The sequence below is a fragment of the Nothobranchius furzeri genome, chromosome 16 (assembly GCF_043380555.1).
Source record: "Nothobranchius furzeri strain GRZ-AD chromosome 16, NfurGRZ-RIMD1, whole genome shotgun sequence".
NCBI classification, from domain to species: domain Eukaryota; kingdom Metazoa; phylum Chordata; class Actinopteri; order Cyprinodontiformes; family Nothobranchiidae; genus Nothobranchius; species Nothobranchius furzeri.
In genome coordinates, this window is record NC_091756.1 from 51,409,881 (window position 1) to 51,430,163 (window position 20,283).

A 20,283-nucleotide genomic window follows, 5' to 3' on the forward strand; every position below is an offset into this window, starting at 1 on the left:
AGTACACCAGCAACCAAAGAGGCAAGATATCACTTTTGTGAAAACAGGGGAGAAGCCTCAACATTGCCTGAATCAGTCAGGGGGGCTACTCGTGTCAGCAAGGGACTGGCAGCTCAACGCTGACCTGGGGAGAAAGCTCAGATTCCCAGAAAATATTGCGGTGACTACCCTCAGGCCAGCTATTGTCTTGGTCTCAGAGCAAACTAAGCAAGTGGTTCTGTTGGAACTGACTGCCGTGGGAAGATCGGATGGAGGAGACCTTTGAAAGGAAGAGGGCCAAGTACGAAGAGCTTGTAGATGAATGCCGAAGCAGGGGGTGGAGGACCCGGTACGACCCCGTCGAGGTCGGGTGCAGAGGATTTACTGGTCAGTCACTAATTAGGGTCCTCAAGATGTTTGGAATGGTGGGACTGCACACGAGAAAAGCTGTTAAGAACATCTCAGATGCTACTGAAAAGGCATCTAGATGGTTGTGGATCAAGCGGAGTGACCCGTACTAGACTACGCTGGAAGTTATCTCTGATTTTATCAATTGTTGTTGACAAATTTAGACAAATCAGAATTTGACAAGTTTAAAGGCGTTACCAAAGACCCCCAGAGAATCACTCCCTCACTCAGATAGAGGTTATTCTCGGTTTGAAGTGAAAATGTTATAGCAGTTATGTGGGGCAAGAATGTTATACATTAATAACAATATTATGATATTACTGAGTTCATACTTACTGGTTGATTATTATTTCAACAATCACTGATCTGGTGTCTGAGGTGACATGTGCTGCTTATCGTGGCTGCAGGAACTGAAGTGGGGATAGTCCCAACCCACCTAGTGGACACTTATGTTGTGCTGTCTGAAGTCTGTTGCATTTCTGTCTGAGGTGTTTTTTTGCAGAGCAAAGCTGCCCTCCTGGTGGGAGGGTAACTCTGAAGTGCCTTTTTTCCCTCCACCTGAACCAATCCTCATGTAACCCTCTTATCTCTATTAAGGTAGCGTAACTCAGGGTTGCGAATGACCACAGTCACCAATTCTTGTCATGTGTCTTGCCCATGTATGTCTGATCTCTGAATTGTGTGTACTGAAACTCTAATTTCCCTCTGGGATTAATAAAGTATCTTTGATTTGATTTGATTAAGATCTGAAATAAATCACTACAGGAAAACTATTCATTTTAAGTCACAATGTAAAGTACAGGACACATTATTCAAACACGTTGGACGTAAACACATTGTTCATTCAACAAAATACGATTATATGAGGTTTTAAAGTCATTTATGTGAGCCAGGCAAGATAGACTTTATTCAGAGAGGATAGAGAAGAAGTTCTGGTCTTGCAGCCTTGAGGACTCATGACATACACAGGATTTGTAAAGAATATTGGCTCAAGTATAGCACTTTTCAGAGTCAGAGGACTCCAAAGCGCTTTACGAGGCTTTCCAAGCAGGAACCAGCTGTCCCTCCGACCACCACCATCAGGCAAGACGGGTGAAGTGTCTTGCCCAAGGAAACAACAGCAGCATTCTCTGGCGGTAACAAACCTTCCCATTGCTGGACAACCTGCTCTACCTCCTGAGCTGCTGCCCTTTTGTTTAAAGTTTTGTTTGAAGTTTAGGTGTTCTGTGAATTCTCTTGCTCTCCGTGTTCTTGAATCCTCCCTGTCTTCTATCAGCTTGTTCAGCTGTCTGTCTAGCTGCCTAGTTGCCATGAAGAGTTGAAGAATGCTGATTGGAAGGTGTGTGTGTGTGTCAGAGCTGGTGTGTGTGTGTGTGTGTGTGTGTGTGTGTGTGTGTGTTTGTGTGCAGGCGAAAGAGAGAGAGAGCAGGGAGTTAAACTTAAGAGGGGTTTTGAGGGAATATTATTTTTCCTTTAAATGGAGCTATAGTCAGCAGCAGCTTGTTAAGTTTAAGCATCAAGATTTGTTCCACCGTGAAACTTGAAGCAGAACAACAAGAGTGGATCAAGTTTATTGTGTTGGTGTTGCAGCAGAAAACTTTACTTAACTTCACACAGAAAACACACAAATCACACATGCTCCATTTCATCATCATCACATGTATTTACAACACGTACAAAAATTGTACTCAAATTGTGGCTGCTGGTGTGACGTGTGTGAAAAGACCGAAGTGCAAAAAGTCATCTTCAAAGAGCTGCTTTGTTTGAGTCTGTAGAAAAAATCCTGAGGAAGAAGCTGAGCATGACAACTAGAGGATGAAGGTCTCTGACAGAATAAAGATCAGGTTTTCAGTTAGAGTGGCAGGTTTCTAAAGGCCCAGCTTTTGCTTTCTAATCAGATGTTTTATCACTGTTGGTCAAAATCAAACCAAAGATCTGAGAATTCATAAAGAAGAAAGCACTTACGAGGAAAAAAATGCATAATTTTTTTTTACAAATAATTCACTTAAACAGTTTCAAGAATAAAAACAAAATTATCTGTGAGTTTTGAATAAAAAATAAAATTTTCAATACAATCAGAAACTAACCCTTTAATGCCTGCAATATAAAATAATAATATAAATACTATTAATAATGAAAAGTTAAAAAAACTTAAATGTTTACTAACTAATGTTAGTGAAACAAAGATCAGTGGGTAATTATGTAATAATAAAATAAAATTGGCTGTTTCCAACTGTAGACCGTCCACCAGAGGGCAGTAGAGATGTATCAGACAGGATATGGCAGGTTTACGATGAAGGTACTAATCCTAAATCTCCTGCATGCTTGACGACCACAACAGGTTAGATTTTGTAAAACAATCTGGTTAAGAGGATCACGGATACAAGCGGCCGAAATGAGTTTTCTCCGAAGAGTGGCTGGGCTCTCCCTAGACAGAGTGAGAAGCTCGGTCATTCGGGAGGGGCTCGGAGTAGACCTGCTGCTCCTCCACATTGAGAGGAGCCAGTTGACGTGGCTCGGGCATCTGGTCAGGATGCCTCCTGGACACCTCCCTGGTGAGGTTTTCCGGGCACGTCCAACCGGGAGGAGACCTAAAGGTAGACCCAGGACACGGTGGAGGGACTATGTCTCTCACCTGGCCAGGGAACGCCTTGGGATTCCCCCGGAGGAGCTGGCCCAAATGGCTGGGGAGAGGAAAGTCTGGGCCTCTCGCCTTAAGCTACTGCCCCCGCGACCTGACTCCAGATAAGCGGATGAAAATGGATGGATGGATGGATCTGGTTAAAAATCTCACAAATTTGGAAACATTGAGAATGACTTGAAATATGTTAATTCTAAAAAATTCTGGAAAATGAATCATTAGATAAACATATTTCAAACTCCTGATAGTAAGTTATTGTTGTGTGTAAGCATGTGGACTTTACAACCCAAATCAACAGTTTTTGCCATCTTGAACCCGTTTAGACTGACTTTCAAAGCTGCTGGAAGAGATCACTCGTTAATTTGACACAAACAGATTTAGCCTGAACAGAACACATCACCCAGATTAGTCATTCAGGATGGAGAATGCCTCATCATCCAACAGCAGCAGTTTGTGATTTTTGTTTCTCTTCTTGTTTGATGCATCTGAAACAGTCAACAGCTGGCGATGCGTTCGCTGCTTTATGGACATCCAGCTGTTAGGATATTTTGCAGCTGTTCCTGCAGCTTTGCACTGTTGGGCTCAGAGGATGCGGCTGGATCAGTTTGGGCTTTTTCAGCAGTGTTCCTTTGGTTCTCCTGGCAGCATTGTGGAGCGCGGTGGCAGTGACAGAGTAGGAGCGTCCGTGCATCATGCGAGCGTTGAGGCCGTTGGCCATGGAGAAAGATTTGAGGTGGGATTTTAGAGTGAGTGGAAGGGGAAGCTTGTCCACCAGGTGAACAGGTGTGCAGGAGACGATGGACCGACAGCAAAGATCCTGCAGACTCAACACTGACAGAGAGAGAAGAACTCGTCATTGATCACAGTGATGGGTGTAAATACCGGTTTAATCTCAAACAAATGGTTAATAAAGACAAGACATTATAAAAACAGTTTGGCAGCTGATTCACGGATTCTCCTGAGGAACCAGCTCGAGTTTTATGAAGGCGTGTTCTTCAGGTGTGAACCCTGGGTGGGCAGGGCTACCTTCTTACCTTTGTTGGGCTTCCATAGATGCTCCATGCCGTGCCTCATCAGGACAATCCGGGCGAGTTCTGTGAATGACTCGGTGATGTTGAAGTTACAAAGCGGACTGACCTCGAAGAAAGTGACACCCAGCTTCTCTGCATACACCTGAGCCTGCTCTGTGATCACCTGACGCTTGTAGGCCAGGTGAAGGCGGTTCCCGACCAGAATCTTAGGAACTCCTGGAGCATGCTGGGTAAACAGGAAGGAGACGGGCATCATGTGTAAGCAATATTCCGGAGCCAGGGCAATAAACTCGCTCGTAAGTGTGGATTTTTGTGAATTAACGGGCTAATTCAGACCAACCTCATTGATCTCTTTGATCCATCTGCCGATTCCATCAAAGGACCAGCGGTTGGTGATGTCATAGACCAGGATCACTCCCTGTGGAGCACAAACACACAAATGAATCGGTTCAGCAGTTTAAATCAAAACTTAAATGAAGATAAAGATTCAGCCACATGTTTCTTTCCAGTTTTTCTGATTTACAGGAAATCCAATAAAGAGATGAATGTTTTCATCGTGTTGTTTGCTTTGTGACATTCCTATCATGTTTTAACGAATAAATAAAACTGCAAACACAGAAATAAAACTGCTCTACTGCTCATGACTCGTCTGCTTTCCAACCAGGAGTTTCTTATTAAATAACTGACAAGATTTCTGCCAAAGCGCTTAAATAACGAACGTAAAGAAAAGGTCTTTTTTACCTTGATAACCATCTACAGTCAAACACATTTCTGATCCCACTCTGTTTGTTTGCTGCTGCTAGGCTTTGGGTCAATTTGAGTGAAAATGATTCCAATGCATTGATAAATGACACATCCTAGACAGCTAAAGTTTGAGTTCTGCCAAATATTTCTAAGAAAAATAATTATTTTGAAATGTATGAGATACCGAGCACAAAGGGAAGAACAATAATAGCACACAACAGAATAATATTTGTTCCTATTGAGTCAAACTTCCATGGGTGATTTAATTGAAACCTGCTAATCTGAGTTGAACCATCACACATGTAAATGTTTATTTGCGTTGATTTTTTTATTGTAATTCAGATTTTTTTCTAAACAGATCAGTCAGAAAGACAAAAACAGCCAAAATCAGAAAAAGGTTCAAATGTTTATTTGATGTCTGGTTTGCTCAGCTTGACTCCACGAAGTCTAACTCAGGAGCAGCTTTTAGCATCGCCATGACAACATTGCCTCAGTTTCTATGGTAACACCACCTCCGCTGCTCTGGTAACATCGTCTCTATTGCTCTGCTAATGTGCCTCTGGTTTGTACGCTAACTCCACCGCAGCACCCACTACTAGCCTGTGAAAGGATGGTGACTCTGATTCTGCTGCTGAACCGCTAGAAGTTCTGACAGTTACAATACGGGTCGGCATTCTGTTCAGCACTGGACTCTGAGGAGAGTGGAGGAAAATAGTGTGAAGACAACTTCCTGTTTGCTTCATCATGGTGAAGGGCTTCAGGCAAAAGAAACACAAAACAAATGTGAAGTAAAAACACACAGATGTTTGATTCTGACGACTTCCAGTTCATTTGAACCTGCTAGGAGCATTTCTGCTCCTGCTGCTGAAAAACCGATTAAAGCGAGAAACAAAACACAGCAGAGGACCTGCGAAGAGGTCAAAGGGCAGGAGGGAGATGATAACTGGGACCCCCAGATCAGACTTGGGTCAAAGTTTAAATTTAGCTTTAAAAGAACTTGGTATCAGTAACAGCGACGTCAGTGCAGATGGGTGCTCTCATGGTACTTGATTTGGTTCTGTGATCAACAGTAATATTTTATTCCACACGTCTCCACGAAGGTAACAGAATCAGAGCTTCAGCTTCTAATTTTAAATAATGAGCACACACACCTACCCTCTCCAATCTGCAGCTTGCTTATCTTTCGGGGTTGAAGCTGATCCGCTTTAACAAACCCACAGTCGTCTGAATAAAGAAGGCAGCGCTGCGAGGATTTATCCAACACCATCCAGCCTGAATGGTTTTAGGTAAAAATTTCCAGAAGACTCAGGTGGATGCCTCCACAAGCTCCTGGATTGTGAGGGCTGTGGGTCTGACCAGGTGCTCCAGAGATTATGTCAAATACTTTTCCATCTTAGAAGAAGGACTGGATGTTGTGGAAGACTGTAAAATATTTAGTGTTCACCTGGACATCAGACTGGAGACACAACTGTGGAGCTGTTTACAAGAAGAGACAGGGAAGACTGGACTACTTGAGGGAGCTGAGGTCCTAGCAGCAGGATGTTCCATTTCTTCAATTGGTTGAGGAGACAATCTGATCTGCTGTCCTCATTTGGGACAGCAGCATCAGACCCAGTGGTTGTTGAAGATGGAACAACCAAATAAAGGCCGGTTCTGTTCTGGGGATGGCTCTGGAGCCTCTAGAGCTGATTGGACAACGGGGACAACCCTGATCATCAGGAGTTTTCATCAGATCTGCTGAAACTGAAGATCCTTCCTGCTCACAGCTAAAACCACACACAATGATGGTTTATGTGAACTTCAATATAAGTACATTTAGGTCACCTTTAGGAATAATAAAGCATTTTTTTAGTTCAATCGCAAAGTTTTATTCATTAATTTAACCCTTTGATGCATAATGGTCACTACAGTGGACAGGTACTCAAAATTATTTATTTGATTTTGCTATTAAGCACAGCTGTTGAAGACTTTATTGCATTTAATCTCCTCCATTTGCACTTCAGTAAGCCAAGGCAACATATTTCATGCTCAGAATGCACGTTGTCCACTGAGATGGACATGTAATAAAATATTTGTAAATTATAAAATTTTACAAAAAATATTTGTTGAAATTTGTTTCATTCACACCTAAAGACGAATGAAAAAAATTGTTAAAAAAATCATGGTTGAAGATTTCATAATTCATGCATCAAAGGGTTAATCCATAAACTACAAATGATAACTTTCTGTTTCTGATTTCCTGTTAAACCTTTATTTTTGTTACCTGTGCACCCCTGGAATAAGACCTGAAGATGGTGCAGAACCGACCCTGTCCGGACGTGTCCCTGAAACAAACAGGTCAGATCTCAGCTTCACCAAAAAAAGGATTTTGTCTTTAAGAACAATCCCTTCCCCACCAGAACAAACACAGAGACATAACAGATGAGAAATGGGCCTGCAGAATGATTCAGAACTGAAGTGTAGAACTCTATTTTAGGACTCAGTCAGACTGTGTTTTGTCAGCTGCAGAGACACCAGAACTAGAAGCATCTAGATGCAACAGATTAAATCTGTTTAATCTGACTTTGGCCCTAGCCTGAGTTTAATTTAACTTGGTCAGTTGGACCAAAATCGACACGTAAACGGCCTCAAAAAAACACACACACAGCAGCCGATCCAGAACCCTGTTGGTCCAAACATGGATCCCATCAGTTCTTCTGTTTCAGATACAGGCTTCTCAGTGGATCCTGCCAGACCAGAGAAGGTTTAGATGTTGGTTTTCAGGAGGTCAGGTAGAAGCAGAACTGAGTCCAAACCATCAGCGCTACAGGAGCTCATGTCCGAACCAAAACCAGAAGAAAAACACTGAGCATCTCACTGGCTTCAACATCAAACCTTCTGATTTGAGACTCTAAAAGTTCCTCATAAGATCAGAACCAAATGAGGCTTGACAGATTTTCACACATACGGACGAATCAGCAAGTTTTGATTAGCTGTTTCTCAGGTGATGTTAAAACCTGTTTATTACCTTTTATATGACCCCAACAGAACCACAGGGTCCATTTCTGTCAACAAAGCTTTGGAGTTCTGATCCATTTAATCATGTTTCCACTATGAGATGGCCAAGCCCACATGGATCCCAGAGAGGCTGACGCTGCATCTGGACCGGGTCAACCCCAGGTTTTTATTTCTGCTCAGCTGAGTTTGTGAATGTAACTGTTGTAAAACCAAATGAGCTCGGGCCGTGGGGTTCTGTCAGCTGGTTACGCAGCATGGTTCTGGATGCGATCTGAAGGATCAGAGATCACACCTGTCCCGCCCAGTCCAAGCTGTTCCCCTGAAGGCGCTGATGGATGAAAGTCTTTCCTGCTGCTGTCAAACTGTTGGATTAACTTGTTTTAATCTTCCTAACATTAAACTGAAACAACGAAGGGTTTACATCAAAGGATTTAGTAAATGATTTTGTCATTAGAAATAGATATTTTAAATACCTGCAGATTTAAACAGTGGAAGCACGGTTTGTTACTTTGCAGCAAGGAGGTTGCAGGTTTAAATCCCAGCTCTGACCATTCTGTGTGGAGTTAGCATGTGAGGGATTTCTCAGGCTGCTCTGGTTTCCTCCCACAGACCCAAACATGCATGATATGCCTGGGGACTCTGTAATGTTCCTGGCTGTGAGTGAGTGAGTGAGTGAGTGAGTGAGTGAGTGAGTGAGTGAGTGAGTGAGTGAGTGAGTGAGTGAGTGAGTGAATGGTTGTCCAGAGTGTCCCCCGTCTCTGGCCCGGTGACTGCACCAGCTCCCTGTAACCCTACTGAGGAATGAGTGGGTTATAGATGATGATGCTATAGTTTATTTTTCTCATTTTCAGAAAATGTTTTTATTTTGTTTCTGAAAGATGAGCTGAAAAGTCTTCCCTGTTCCTCTGAATGTTTCTAAAAAATTAAATGGAACTAATCTGTTTGCATGATTCTTCAGAATCGCTGCAGAAGAAACTCAAACTCGACGTCTGATGAATAAATCTTCCTGCAGTAGTCGTCTGCTGCCAGTATGAAACTGAATCACCTGAAAATGATCTTTATTAACTTGGAGCAGCCTCACACGCTTCCTGTTTGGACTGGGTCCAGAACCTCCCCTGCTGTTACACGACCAGCCCCTCTGCTGCTGCTGATCACACGCTGTGGTGACAGCAGCTTGAGTGTGTTTTCATACCAGAGCTGCAGCTTGACTCGTCTCCCGTCCAGCAGGATGGTCGTCGTCTTATAATCGATGCCTGAAACACAGAAGGACCAAATAAATCCTCCTCTGGGTTCTCGTCCAACAGCATGGCAACAAAACCAAAAATAAAAAATATTTCTCAGCGCAAAAAGGGAAAATTCTGAAGTTTATATAATGGACATCCTGAGGACGTGTGATTTAAACCCACACGTGTGTTTCTCCTGTGTTGGATTGGGACCCAACAAAAGGAATGAGTCACCTTTATAAACAGCATCGTCACTTAATTCAACACGCGTGCACACACAGAAACGCACGCGCACGCACACACACGTGAAGCTGTTTATTCCGGGTCCAGCTCAAAACCTGACGAGCATTTTTAGTTACAGATTATGAGTTAAAACATTAAACTGTTTGTGGTTTTTCAAGCAAACAGGGTACTAAAGTCCTCCCTGTGTGGTTGCGGTTCTGCAGCTTTTCTCTGGACTTGGCTGAAGCCTATCTGGAGCCCCTTCAGGACCAGAGAGCCAGAACCACAACTATGTGTCTGTCTGCCATCGTGACCCAGAAGCAGCAGATCAGAGCTGAGACCTTCCAGTTTTCCACCATCAGAGTTTAGTCACAGGGCTGCTTACGTACAGTAACTAGAGTTGTTACTGGGACATTCTGCTTTAAGAAAGTGTTTTTCTCAGACTCTGTCTGTGTTCTTCCTGCAGCAGGAAGACTGGGTTTTTATGCTAATGTCTCCATCAGTGAGGTGTACATTATTTAGGAGATGCAATATTAGTTCTGTTGGCTATAAAACTGATTTCTGCGGTTTGAACTCTGATTTCAGACTCAGACCAGATGTCACCATCACGCTGTCCTTCATCCTTTCACCTCTAACCTCCTCACCTTTGACCTCCACATGGCGGCAGGCTAAGACAAGTTTTAAAGATTACACGAAAGTCTGGCTGCACTGATCTGCATCCATCATTCTATCAGGTGCGCTGACCCTGTGACCCCCCACCCTGCAGTCACTCACCCAGGTCGTAGCCATACGGGGACTCTGAGGCTCCATCCTGAAGGCTCTCCAGGATCTCCCCCTTCCCAACGTCACTATCACCCACCAGGAGGAATTTGAGCAGGAAGTCGTAGGCTCTGACTGGACTGGTCCTGAGGCTCATCATATCAGCTGATCACAGCCTCGGAATCCCATTATCACAAGCTGCTCCTCTTCCTCCCCACTAGAGGAAGAGGAGTAAATAATGACGCTCCTCGGTTACACACCAGACGCGGTCCAGTCAGTACTCCATCTCTCACGCATCAGTGAAGGCGGTACCGTTCATCCTTGACTCCCGGAGTGGAGAAGCAGCTGGCAGAGCTCCTCACTCTGTCCCGCCTCCCTGTTTCAGGGGAGGAGTGAGGATGGGAGGGACTGTATCCCTCATTCTGATTGGCTCATCGGTTGAGTTGCTAAGGCTATCCCGAGCTCTGATTGGAGCTTAGAGGTGTCAATCAAACCAGAGGGACACACATGATTGGCCTTTATGAGTGGTTATGTTTTTAAGATGTTGTTTAGCCTTTCAAAGTAAAAGCATTAGACGAAGCAGAAGTTGAGCGTGGCACTTGACTTTCCATGAGATGGTTGATTTTTTTTCTGATGAATTCAATTAAATAAATTATTTCTGTACAGATAAAGAAAAACACAGCAAATAGTCAGTTATTGGAGCCGAGAAAGTGGGCCAAATAGGAAAAAATTACTTTATCATCAAATAAGTCATAAAACAGTAGTTAGGCTGTAGAAATGCATCGTTTGCATCAGAGACTGCTCAAATAATAAGTGTCAAATATATGTTAGGAAAAAAAGTATTGACTTCAATATGTATATATTGTCTCTTCTTGTTCGTAAACCATGTATATGAAGACCTGCATAAAAAACAAACAGAAAATTTAGAATGAAAACAAATAATGCATTTTTCTTTTTGTTTTCCTACAGAAAGATTTACTCAGTCGGTGAGAGCTGATTGTGCTGCCAGTCACTGGCAGATAAAAGCCTCGGTTTTGGTGCAGCTTCTACTAAACTAATGCAGAAAACCATCCACATGGACCCTTGTACATTATTAAAATTTATTTGTCATAATCTTTAAATAACAATTTATTTGCAATTTCAGTGCAACATTACACAAACACGTCGATGTTGTTTAAACCTACACGTTCATCAGAAACAAGAAAACAAATAAGCCGATGCATTTTCAATGAGGATCTGCAGGAAAAGACCTTTTTAGAGTTTATTCAACTGCGTTTGAATATTCATCAGAAACTCCAGAAGCCTCCAACAACCCGCAGCTTCAAGTCTTCACTACAAACATATCAGCTTGAAATTCAGATGTCGTCTCATGTTTCCAATCTGTCATCATTAGAACAGTTTTTCTACTGCATAAAAAGAAAATTATGTTTGGTAAAACATAAAAATCAACCCTCCTTTTTTAGTTCAGTTTAGATCATTTTTACTCACCAAGCTCCTAAATTCAAGTAAGAACATTTTCACTTTTGTTTCTGAAATCAAACTCCTGACAGCACATGGAGCTGGAACCCTGTTCTCATGTCAGTGTTCCTCCCGTTTAAGTTTCAGAAAGTTTCCACTTGTAGAGGAAAACGACAGCATCGTGACACGGTTTCCTCCCATTCCTCCTCCTCACTCTGAGGTGAGACTGGGTCAGTTGTAACTGTATCCAGGAAGAGGAAGTTTCTGACCGTCTTTGGCCTCAAAGAAGGTGTAGGAAAGCGTGATGGTGTCAACTCGCGCCATTCTGGGGTCTTCGTCAAACTCCGGGTCAATGTAGAAGAAGACCGGCATGTCGACCTCCTCGTGAGGGTTCAGACGCTGCTCCTCAAAGCAGAAACACTGCAATGAGAAAAGAGTTGTGCTCTCACCTTCATATTTCTATGTATTCATTGTTTTTTCAGTAATTCACCATTATTGTGAGGAACATGTTTATTTTGGGCTTTGTAAAACTAAAACAAGCAAAGATTCAGAAACATAAGATTGTACTTCTGACCCTGAATTTGTTCAGAGTCAGATTTAAAGAACCGCTGATGTGAAAAATTCGGTCTCTTCAGAAATTTTTTCCTGTAATAAAAACATGTGAACGTAAGATTAAAGTCCCCTCCACCTGTCTGACGATCGTTACGCTTCCAGACGAGAAGACGAAATGCTTCCTGTTGGACTTTCCCTCAGATCTCCAGACCGGTCACTGACCTCCATCATGGCTTTGCCGTGGATTTATTTCTCACTAAAACATCTTCTCAAACCTTTACATGATGCTTCTCACCACAGTCTGCATTCTTATTGCTGCTTTTAAAAGTTTCTGCTCTGTCAGTAGACTCATCTAGTAAACCTCAGAGGGAAAAAGCTGCACTCACGTCACATCCCCTCAATAATGTCCACATTTGAACCCATTCGTTGATATTTTACACAATCTCAGTGAGATGTTAGTCTGATCTAACCAACACCTCCACCTGCTGCAGGTGTGTCCCTATAGCTGCACCTGAAACTCACCTGGATCTTGTTAAAGTACTGTCCAGCCTCGAAGGGCACCACGTTGTATGTGGAAATGCCAATGATGGGTTTATCAGTGGAGTTCTTTGCTTTGTAGAAGGCCAGCGCCGTCTCACCTGGTACCACCTGCATCAGGAGGTTGTTACTAAGCAATGTTCAGAAAGTTTCTGTAAACTTAAGAAGGAGAAAAAAACTCTTACAAGTATCTCTGTCTGCTGTGGTTTGAAGTTCCACTGGATGCTGGCGTGTGTGTCAGCATTAAACGCCACCTTGATGATGCGTTCCTTTACTGGCTTCATGGTTTCCACCAGATCTGTGTTATGTTCAGCTACAGCAGTCCCACCCAGCCCTGTTGCCTGGCAGACAAGTAGAGTGGTGGAAGAGCACAGCTGCTGGTGTGTGTGAGTGTGTGAGAGAGAAAGAGAGGCTCACCTGGCAGTAGAGACGATAGAGCGGCACTGCAGCGTACGACAGGCAGATCATTCCCACCCCAGCAGCAGCAATATACATCAGCACGGTCTTGTTCCTCCTCCTCCACTCCTCATCCAGACCTCCTGACTTCCTGCTTCTGCTCCGTGTTTGGAGGTGAGATGGAGGCCGCCGCTGTAGAAAGAGCTCAGCCTGGAAGCGCAGTCCCTGAATAGAGCTGCTGGGCAGTGTCCTGATAAATCTACTTAGGAGCGGTGAGGTCAAAGGGCAGCAGAGAGATGGCCTCAGCATGAGTGGCAGCAGCAGCAGCATCACACCTAAAAAACTCACCTGTAGGACAAACAGAACAGGAAGTCTACTGTCAACATGAACTTTAGAGGAAACCTTGTTTATTTAGAAAAGTTAGAATTTAATATTGATGGAGAAATTTACCGAGAGTGCAATTTGTGATGATCACAATCTTAACGTCAATGTATCCAACGATCCTAAACTCATTACCAGGATGAATGAAAACACACAGGAACTCTATCAGTCATAGACCTGCTCTGCAGCGTCGTCTTCACAGAGAATCGGATAAAAGTAGTAATCATCTAACAATAATAGAATCAGTCATTTGATTTCTACAACAATAAATAGAAAAGAGGCTAATTTAAGTGTACAGTGTTTTTTTTTTCCCGGACCTCGCTGCTCTGGGCATGCTGGAGTAGCTCTGTTGACTATATGTAAGTTTTGCCTTTTCTTGGGCATTTTTTCTTCTAGTTTCTCAAGAAAAACTGTATTTTTTTGGACACTTTACTTTTCTGTTTCTGGTGCTGTCAAGCTTGGAGGATTTTTACTGCTATTTTTTAGCTTTTTTCACTTTTTGAGCATTTGTTATGATGCGTAACCATGGCAACAAGCTGGTTTACAATCAGGAGCAGCTGATTAACATTGGAAAGGCTGAAATAATACCTCAACTGAAGCCACAAATCCCAAATGAGCTAACACGCAAGAAGCGTGGGTGCAGAGCGGGAGCAAAACGGAGACAGAGAAAGAGGAAATTCAAACCATCTCTTCCATCGATCATAATAGGCAATGTGAGATCACTGGACGACAAGATGGAGGAACTCCAAGCCCTTTCAAGAACTCAGCCAGAGTTTTGGCAGTTTCTGAACCACTGGAGGAGATAATGCAAAGAAGGATTCTTCAGAGAATCAAGAAAATGATGGACAACCCTGAGCATTCTCTTCACAAGACTGTCCGACAACGGAAGAGTGTCTTCAGTCAGAGGCTTCTTCAGTTTCGCTGCAACACTGACCGCTACTGGAGATCCTTCCTGCCAACAGCCATTGTAATATACAACAACTCTTTGATGACTTGATTATTATTATTATTCTGAGCTACTACAACAATCAATTTCCCTCTGGGATTAATAAAGTATTTTTGAATTGAATTGAAGAACGAAGGTGTGAAACCAAACCTTTCCAGTGTTTTAAGATTGTTACAAACCACGTTTTTACAGTATTTGTATTGATTCCTTTTCATCTTTCCAATCAAAGAAATTACAATATCACTATTCAGTGAAAATAAGAATTTGATATTGGACATTACAAAAAGCGTTGTGTATTGGTGGGATCTTTTAAAACCGAATTCTTTATACGATGGAACAGAACGCTACTCTGGTGACACAAAAACAAAAATATACCGGTGAGGTGTAATCCAACAACATTAACGCAACGATTTGATTTATGGGAGCTGACCTGGGGTCATTTTCAGGAGTCTCTCGTGTGTTTTATTGTCACTTTTCTGACCTGCGAAAATAACTCATTATAAACAAACACCGAAAAAAACAACTAATCACGAACACGGTTCGATTCGGATGGTAAAGTATACTAATGATGTTTTACCTAATGATGAGGTGCTCCACAGCCAACAGTTAATTAAACACTCAGCAGTGTAACATATTATACGGTCCCTCTCCGTGAGGAAGGTTCCGCGAAAAAGTTCCGCTCTGTAGTCTTCTTCTTGACGACACAACGAGGCTCTTTACTGCCACCTATAGGTATAGTGAACAAACTTGTCTGATCAGTGAGTAAAATGAGAAAGTTAATAAAAACATCTGTTCCAACAACATCAACACCCTGTGTTCTGCTCTTTCTACCAACTCAGTTTTTCTCCTGATTCACTGATTTTTAAAGCAGACCACTGAGTCAACTGATCTCAGGCTCAGGGGGAGAGAGTTCCAGAGTCTGGGGGCCACAGCAGCAAATGATCTGTCACCTTTGGTCTTTAGCCTGGTGCGCTGCACAACCAGTAGGCTTTGATCACTGGACCTCAGGGACCTGCTGGGGGTGTAGGGACTAAGAAGATCACCAATGTAAGATGGTGCTTGTCAATGTCAGGCCCTATGGATCAGAATCAGGACGTTGAAATGAACCCTGAAGTTGACTGGCAGCCAATGAAGCTGGAGGAGAAGCGGGGTGATGTTGGTGTGTTTGGAGGACTTGGTCAGAAGCCGAGCACAGGCATTCTGAACCACCTGTAGACGGTTCAGGGAGGTTCTGCTCAGACACGTGAATATGCTGAAGATGAAGCACGTAGAGGAGGAAGAGTAGAGGCCCCAGCACCGAACCTTGTGGGACACCATGGCTGAGGGAGGTGATGGAGGATTGAAACTGGAGACAGCCACAGAGAAGGAACGCTCAGACAGATAAGAGGAGAACCACTCCAGAGCAGATCCTGATAGGCCTGCAGTCTCTCAGCCTCTCCAGTAGCAGGTGATGGTCAACAGTGTCAAAGGCTGCAGTCAGGTCCAGCAGGACCAGAACAGAACAGTCCCCTGCATCACTGTGAGTCAGAAAGTCAGAGCTGTTTCAGTAGAATGAGCTCTACAAAAACCTGACTGGAAACTATCATATATGTTATGTTTATCAAGAGCAGCTGGGCGTTGTTTAGCAACAACCTTTTCCAAAATATTGAGAGGCGCTATATAAAAGATCATTGCTTCTTCTTCTTATAAATATTTTATTATGGTATGCCTATAACAACAACAACAACAATTATAAGTTGTTATTATTATTAATAATAATAATAGTAGTAGTAGTAGGAGGAGGAGGAGGAGGAGGAGGAGGTGGTGGAAGAAGATGAGGTGGAGGAGGTGTATACACAAAGATTTTTTCCCTCTTCTTCAACAGAAAACAGCTTTGGTACCTATTGATTTGCTAAATTTCTGCTTGGTCGTTAAAGTCAAAAACAAAATAAACAACTGAGATTCCCTACGGTGGCCGAGAGCAGTCAAACTGCTCCGCTGTAGCAGTAATGGAGGGGGTGACGGTGGGTCAGGTGTTCGATGCCGAATGTATCCTTAGCAAACGACAGAGGAAGGTAAAAATCGAGGCAGCGGTTCGGTCGGACTCCAGTATTTCGCTCCGGTTCTGATTATGTTTGTCTCCACAGGGAAAGTTCGAGTATTTGGTAAAATGGAGCGGCTGGTCCTCCAAGTGAGTAGCCGTTAGCCTCCGAGGCTAACCGAACAAAGCCCGGCGGCGGCTCGGTAGCTGCCGGGACCTGGACACCCGAACCGGGCTGTCTGAACTGGGGCTGGATAAATCCCAGCCGTAGCCTCCGTTGGACCGAGTATAGTAACCGAGCCAGAACCTGAAGAGTGCAGCTCTAAACGATCTCAGGCCACTTGATCGTCCTAGACATCAGATTTGTTTACTTTTAAATTAGAGCTATTTCCTTTAAAATGTAAAAACTGGCCTCAGTGTTTCTAAATATTTCAAATGGAAATCAAACAAATTAAATATAGTTTACCGGAGCTTGAAGCCCAAACGGACTTTCCGTCTTTGTAATAACGATTACAGTATAGTTTTTGTGTGATTATACGGTGCTGATGTTGAAATCAGCCTGAGCTGAAACTTCGTTTTGAATGTGCTGGCTGTTTTCTTAGTATGTCATCTTGTGCAGCTGTAATATTGTGGGTATCTGTCATAGGCTAGATGTTGTTGATTGTTTATCTGTTTTTGTTTGTGGGTCAGATTTTGTTTGTGGTTTCCTTGTGAATTATTGATTTATAACATGAATTATTGCAAATGGATAGTGCAAATCTCCGTTAAATCAGTTAATAAAGGTGATTCATGTTTTCAGACACAACAGCTGGGAACCCGAGGAGAACATTTTGGACCCCAGGCTGCTGGCAGCATTTCATAAGAGGTGAGTGCTGCTGATGTGTCGTAGATTTAAACAACCAGTTCTAACACAACAGAATATTTAAAAAATGTTTGTGGAGACTGGACTCACATTTATAAAATGTATTAATGATAGATCAGTTTTAGTGACGAATGCTATGTTTACTGGTGTGTTAATAGAACATAGACACTCTGAATCAAGGATTTGTTAGATCCAAATATGAACACAAGTTGCAACCACATCTGATTTATCTTTGACTAAATGAATCAGTAGAATTTGTAGCAGTGGTCTTCTGTTTCTGTGCTGCAGCTAAAGTTTTCTGTTGATGTTCATTTTTTCAGGGAACAAGAACGAGAGCTTCTGTTTCAGAAGAAAGGGAAGCGTCCACGAGGACGACCTCGAAAGATTGTGGTAAAAACCAAAACCAAGTTCTCTTGCCTTTTTGACTCCATTTACAGATTCGCCTCCACTCATCTGTTTTCATCTTTCCTTCAGCCTCCACCCACCTCCACAAAAGACAGCCGCTCCTCATCTTCCTCATCCGGCCTCTCGTCGTCGCCCTCCTCATCCTCTGAGGAAGAGGAGGATGATGATGATGACGATGATGATCATGTTAAGAAGGTCAGACCGAGCTCTCGTCTTCACCCGGTCCCTCAGAAGAGGCCGCAGATCCTTTTGGCCAAACCTGACCCACCCTATAAGAAGAAGCGTGGGAGGAAACCACTGCACCCGGACCTGAAGGCTTTACGGCAGACGAAGAGTCCATCTCTTCCTCCTCCTCTTTCTCCTCCTCCTCCTCGCCACCATCAGCCGATCAGACTGCCCAGAGACGATCCACGGCTCGGTGTGAAGAAGCCTCTGCAGCCTGCCAGCTTCACCTACACAGGTCTGAGCAGGAGCTCCAGAGACGAGGGATCCTCCACCTCCCAGAGCTCCTCCAGCTCCTTCTCTCCGAGTGCCACCTCTAAACCCGGATCCCTCAACTGCGTCTGGATCAACCGCTCCCTGTCTACCTCCTCCCACAACAAAGTCAGTCTTTCACACAAGAGCTCTGAACTGAGGCGATCCATCTCAGAAACAGGAAGCAGCAGATCTTCTCTGAAAGCAGGCGGTGCAGCCTCACCTGGTCTCAGCAGCTTTGGGGGAGGTCCAGCAGCACTGCAGCACCCTCAGATGGGTCAAAGGAGACAGGAAGGAGTGGGGTGTCATGGAGGCCATGTTCAACACAAGCAGCAGAACTCCAGTTTCACCAAACCGTCCTCTTCATCAACATCTCGAGAGAGAACAAATCAGGCGTTAAACCTCCGAGCACTCAACCTGCAGAGCGTCAGCAAGACATCGAACAGCAGCAGCCTGCAAGGGGCCGCGAGCTCACGCACCAGCAGCATCGTCGGGAAAGGATCTGCAGCTGGAGCGCAGCGCTCTAGTCTGACAGCAGGGGGAGCTGCAGAAACAGGACGGCTGGGTAGGCAGGAGGAGCGTAAACATGGGCTGAGCTCTCAGAACCGCAGCCTGAATGAGCTCAGCACCGGTGACTCTGATGACACCAGCAGCAGTGAGTCGGAACGTGACCCCTCACTCTTCCCCAGCGACAGTAGACCAAGCCTCGGTGACAACGCCACCGAGTCAGACACAGAAACGGACTGGAGGCCGGCACGGAGCCTTCTGGAGCACGTCTTCGTCACTGACGTCACGGCCAACTTCATCACGGTGACGGTGAAAGAGTCACCAACCAGCGTGGGGTTTTTCACTTCACGGAACCATTGACTATTTAGACTTCCTGCAGCCACTCAGGGTTCCTACAGCATTGACTAAACACTTAGAAGATCACAATAGCACACATAGTCACATCAGAAAACACACAGCGACAAGTTCGGATTTTAAACCCGTTCACACCTGAAGTCAGAACCAACAGGCTGACTGGTTTATTAATGAGTCCAGAAGCATCTGTCAGCTAAAGTACTCATAAAACTAATTCTGTTTCAAATAACAAATAGTTAAAAATATTTGGTTTGTTTTGGAATCTTAAAACATTCGGCCTTCTCATTTTTAGCCACTGGAGGATTTCTGGTTTTCTCCGAGTGAACATCAGCTCCAGTAGGTGGCACTAGCAGCAATAGAAGGAGCAGAAAAGATGGCATGAGGAATCGCTGGTGCATCCCTCGAAGTTTTAAACTTTGTTCTTGTTAATCTGATGAGAGTGGAGATTTATAAATGTAATTTCCCCCCATATGATTGACTTTTCCTTATTAGCACAATCAAAGCAAACCTCTTTCATTAGACAAGAATTAATTTTATTCTAATATATTTATATATGTTTCTAAAGTTTCAATCATTGGTCTTTAAAATCTTTTAGTCCTGATCGTCTCTGGAGTTTCTGTCGCACCAGCCATGGTCTTTGAGGTTTTAGCGGCTTGTTTTATTTCTGTTACATTGTGATTTTAGTTATACTCACATTCCTGTTTAAGGCCTGGTTTGGCCCTGTTTAAAATCCAGATAGGGTGCTGCTCAAGTCCTGATCCAATCCCGTTTTAGTCCTTATCTGATCCTGTTTTACTCCTGATCTTGTCCTGTTGTAGTCTTGTTCCAATCCCATTTTAGTCCTGATCCAATCCTGTTGTAGTCCTGATCCCATCCTGTTTTATTCCTAATCCAATCCTGTTGTAGTCCTGATCCCATACTGTTGTAGTCCTGATCCTATCCTGTTGTAGTCCTGATCCAATCCCGTTTTAGTCCTGATCCAATCCCGTTTTAGTGCTGATCCAATCCTGTTGTAGTCCTGATCCTATCCTGTTGTAGTCCTGATCCAATCCCGTTTTAGTCCTGATCCAATCCCGTTTTAGTCCTTATCTGATCCTGTTTTACTTCTGATCTTGTCCTGTTGTAGTCTTGTTCCAATCCCATTTTAGTCCTGATCCAATTCTGTTGTAGTCCTGATCCCATCCTGTTTTATTCCTAATCCAATCCTGTTGTAGTCCTGATCCCATACTGTTGTAGTCCTGATCCTATCCTGTTGTAGTCCTGATCCAATCCCGTTTTAGTGCTGATCCAATCCTGTTGTAGTCCGATCCCATACTGTTGTAGTCCTGATCCCGTCCTGTTATAGCCTTGATCGCATCCTGTTTTAGTATTGATTCAAAATTGGATT

General features: G+C 43.6%; 3 protein-coding genes across 5 annotated transcripts; 1 reads left to right on the forward strand and 2 right to left on the reverse strand.

Moving 5' to 3' along the window:
• Nucleotides 1-1,939: 1,939 nt before the first annotated feature.
• On the reverse strand, nucleotides 1,940-10,382 carry rab40b (RAB40B, member RAS oncogene family). Its single transcript, XM_015962080.3, has 6 exons — nucleotides 10,020-10,382; nucleotides 8,993-9,053; nucleotides 7,067-7,127; nucleotides 4,400-4,477; nucleotides 4,063-4,285; nucleotides 1,940-3,859 (listed from the first exon to the last, which is right to left on the reverse strand). Exons 1-6 carry the CDS (start codon nucleotides 10,162-10,164, stop codon nucleotides 3,567-3,569), a joined length of 861 nt encoding a protein of 286 aa, XP_015817566.1. The 5' UTR covers nucleotides 10,165-10,382; the 3' UTR covers nucleotides 1,940-3,566.
• Nucleotides 10,383-11,082: 700 nt separating this feature from the next.
• cox11 (cytochrome c oxidase assembly homolog 11 (yeast)) lies at nucleotides 11,083-14,997 on the reverse strand. Of its 3 annotated transcripts, XM_015962084.3 has the most exons (6): nucleotides 14,852-14,951; nucleotides 13,398-13,450; nucleotides 12,969-13,295; nucleotides 12,737-12,892; nucleotides 12,537-12,662; nucleotides 11,083-11,882 (listed from the first exon to the last, which is right to left on the reverse strand). In XM_015962084.3, exons 3-6 carry the CDS (start codon nucleotides 13,275-13,277, stop codon nucleotides 11,694-11,696), a joined length of 780 nt encoding a protein of 259 aa, XP_015817570.3. In that variant the 5' UTR covers nucleotides 13,278-13,295; nucleotides 13,398-13,450; nucleotides 14,852-14,951; the 3' UTR covers nucleotides 11,083-11,693. The 3 variants fall into 3 exon arrangements, with proteins under 3 accessions (XP_015817570.3, XP_015817567.3, XP_015817571.3); XM_015962081.3 differs by lacking the exon at nucleotides 13,398-13,450 and having other exon boundaries at nucleotides 14,852-14,997; XM_015962085.3 differs by lacking the exon at nucleotides 13,398-13,450 and having other exon boundaries at nucleotides 12,969-13,282; nucleotides 14,852-14,988.
• A 1,166-nt stretch (nucleotides 14,998-16,163) lies between these two features.
• Nucleotides 16,164-19,365, forward strand: LOC107387235 (chromobox protein homolog 2). The gene is made up of 5 exons (XM_015962086.3): nucleotides 16,164-16,328; nucleotides 16,401-16,444; nucleotides 17,094-17,159; nucleotides 17,477-17,546; nucleotides 17,631-19,365. Exons 1-5 carry the CDS (start codon nucleotides 16,263-16,265, stop codon nucleotides 18,900-18,902), a joined length of 1,518 nt encoding a protein of 505 aa, XP_015817572.3. The 5' UTR covers nucleotides 16,164-16,262; the 3' UTR covers nucleotides 18,903-19,365.
• Nucleotides 19,366-20,283: the final 918 nt, after the last annotated feature.

Excerpts from the sequence above, each read along its gene's own strand:
- LOC107387235 (XM_015962086.3), top strand. The coding sequence starts at position 16,263 with ATGGAGGGGGTGACGGTGGGTCAGGTGTTCGATGCCGAATGTATCCTT. Across the intron at positions 16,445-17,093 it reads TGGAGCGGCTGGTCCTCCAA|ACACAACAGCTGGGAACCCG; the intron begins GTGAGTAGCCGT and ends TCATGTTTTCAG. Across the intron at positions 17,160-17,476 it reads CTGGCAGCATTTCATAAGAG|GGAACAAGAACGAGAGCTTC; the intron begins GTGAGTGCTGCT and ends TCATTTTTTCAG.
- cox11 (XM_015962081.3), bottom strand. The coding sequence starts at position 13,277 with ATGCTGCTGCTGCTGCCACTCATGCTGAGGCCATCTCTCTGCTGCCCT. Across the intron at positions 12,663-12,736 it reads CACAGCAGACAGAGATACTT|GTGGTACCAGGTGAGACGGC; the intron begins GTAAGAGTTTTT and ends CTCCTGATGCAG. Across the intron at positions 11,883-12,536 it reads AGTACTTTAACAAGATCCAG|TGTTTCTGCTTTGAGGAGCA; the intron begins GTGAGTTTCAGG and ends TTCTCATTGCAG.
- rab40b (XM_015962080.3), bottom strand. The coding sequence starts at position 10,164 with ATGATGAGCCTCAGGACCAGTCCAGTCAGAGCCTACGACTTCCTGCTC. Across the intron at positions 9,054-10,019 it reads CCCGTATGGCTACGACCTGG|GCATCGATTATAAGACGACG; the intron begins GTGAGTGACTGC and ends TCTGTGTTTCAG. Across the intron at positions 4,286-4,399 it reads GGATCAAAGAGATCAATGAG|CATGCTCCAGGAGTTCCTAA; the intron begins GTTGGTCTGAAT and ends CTGTTTACCCAG.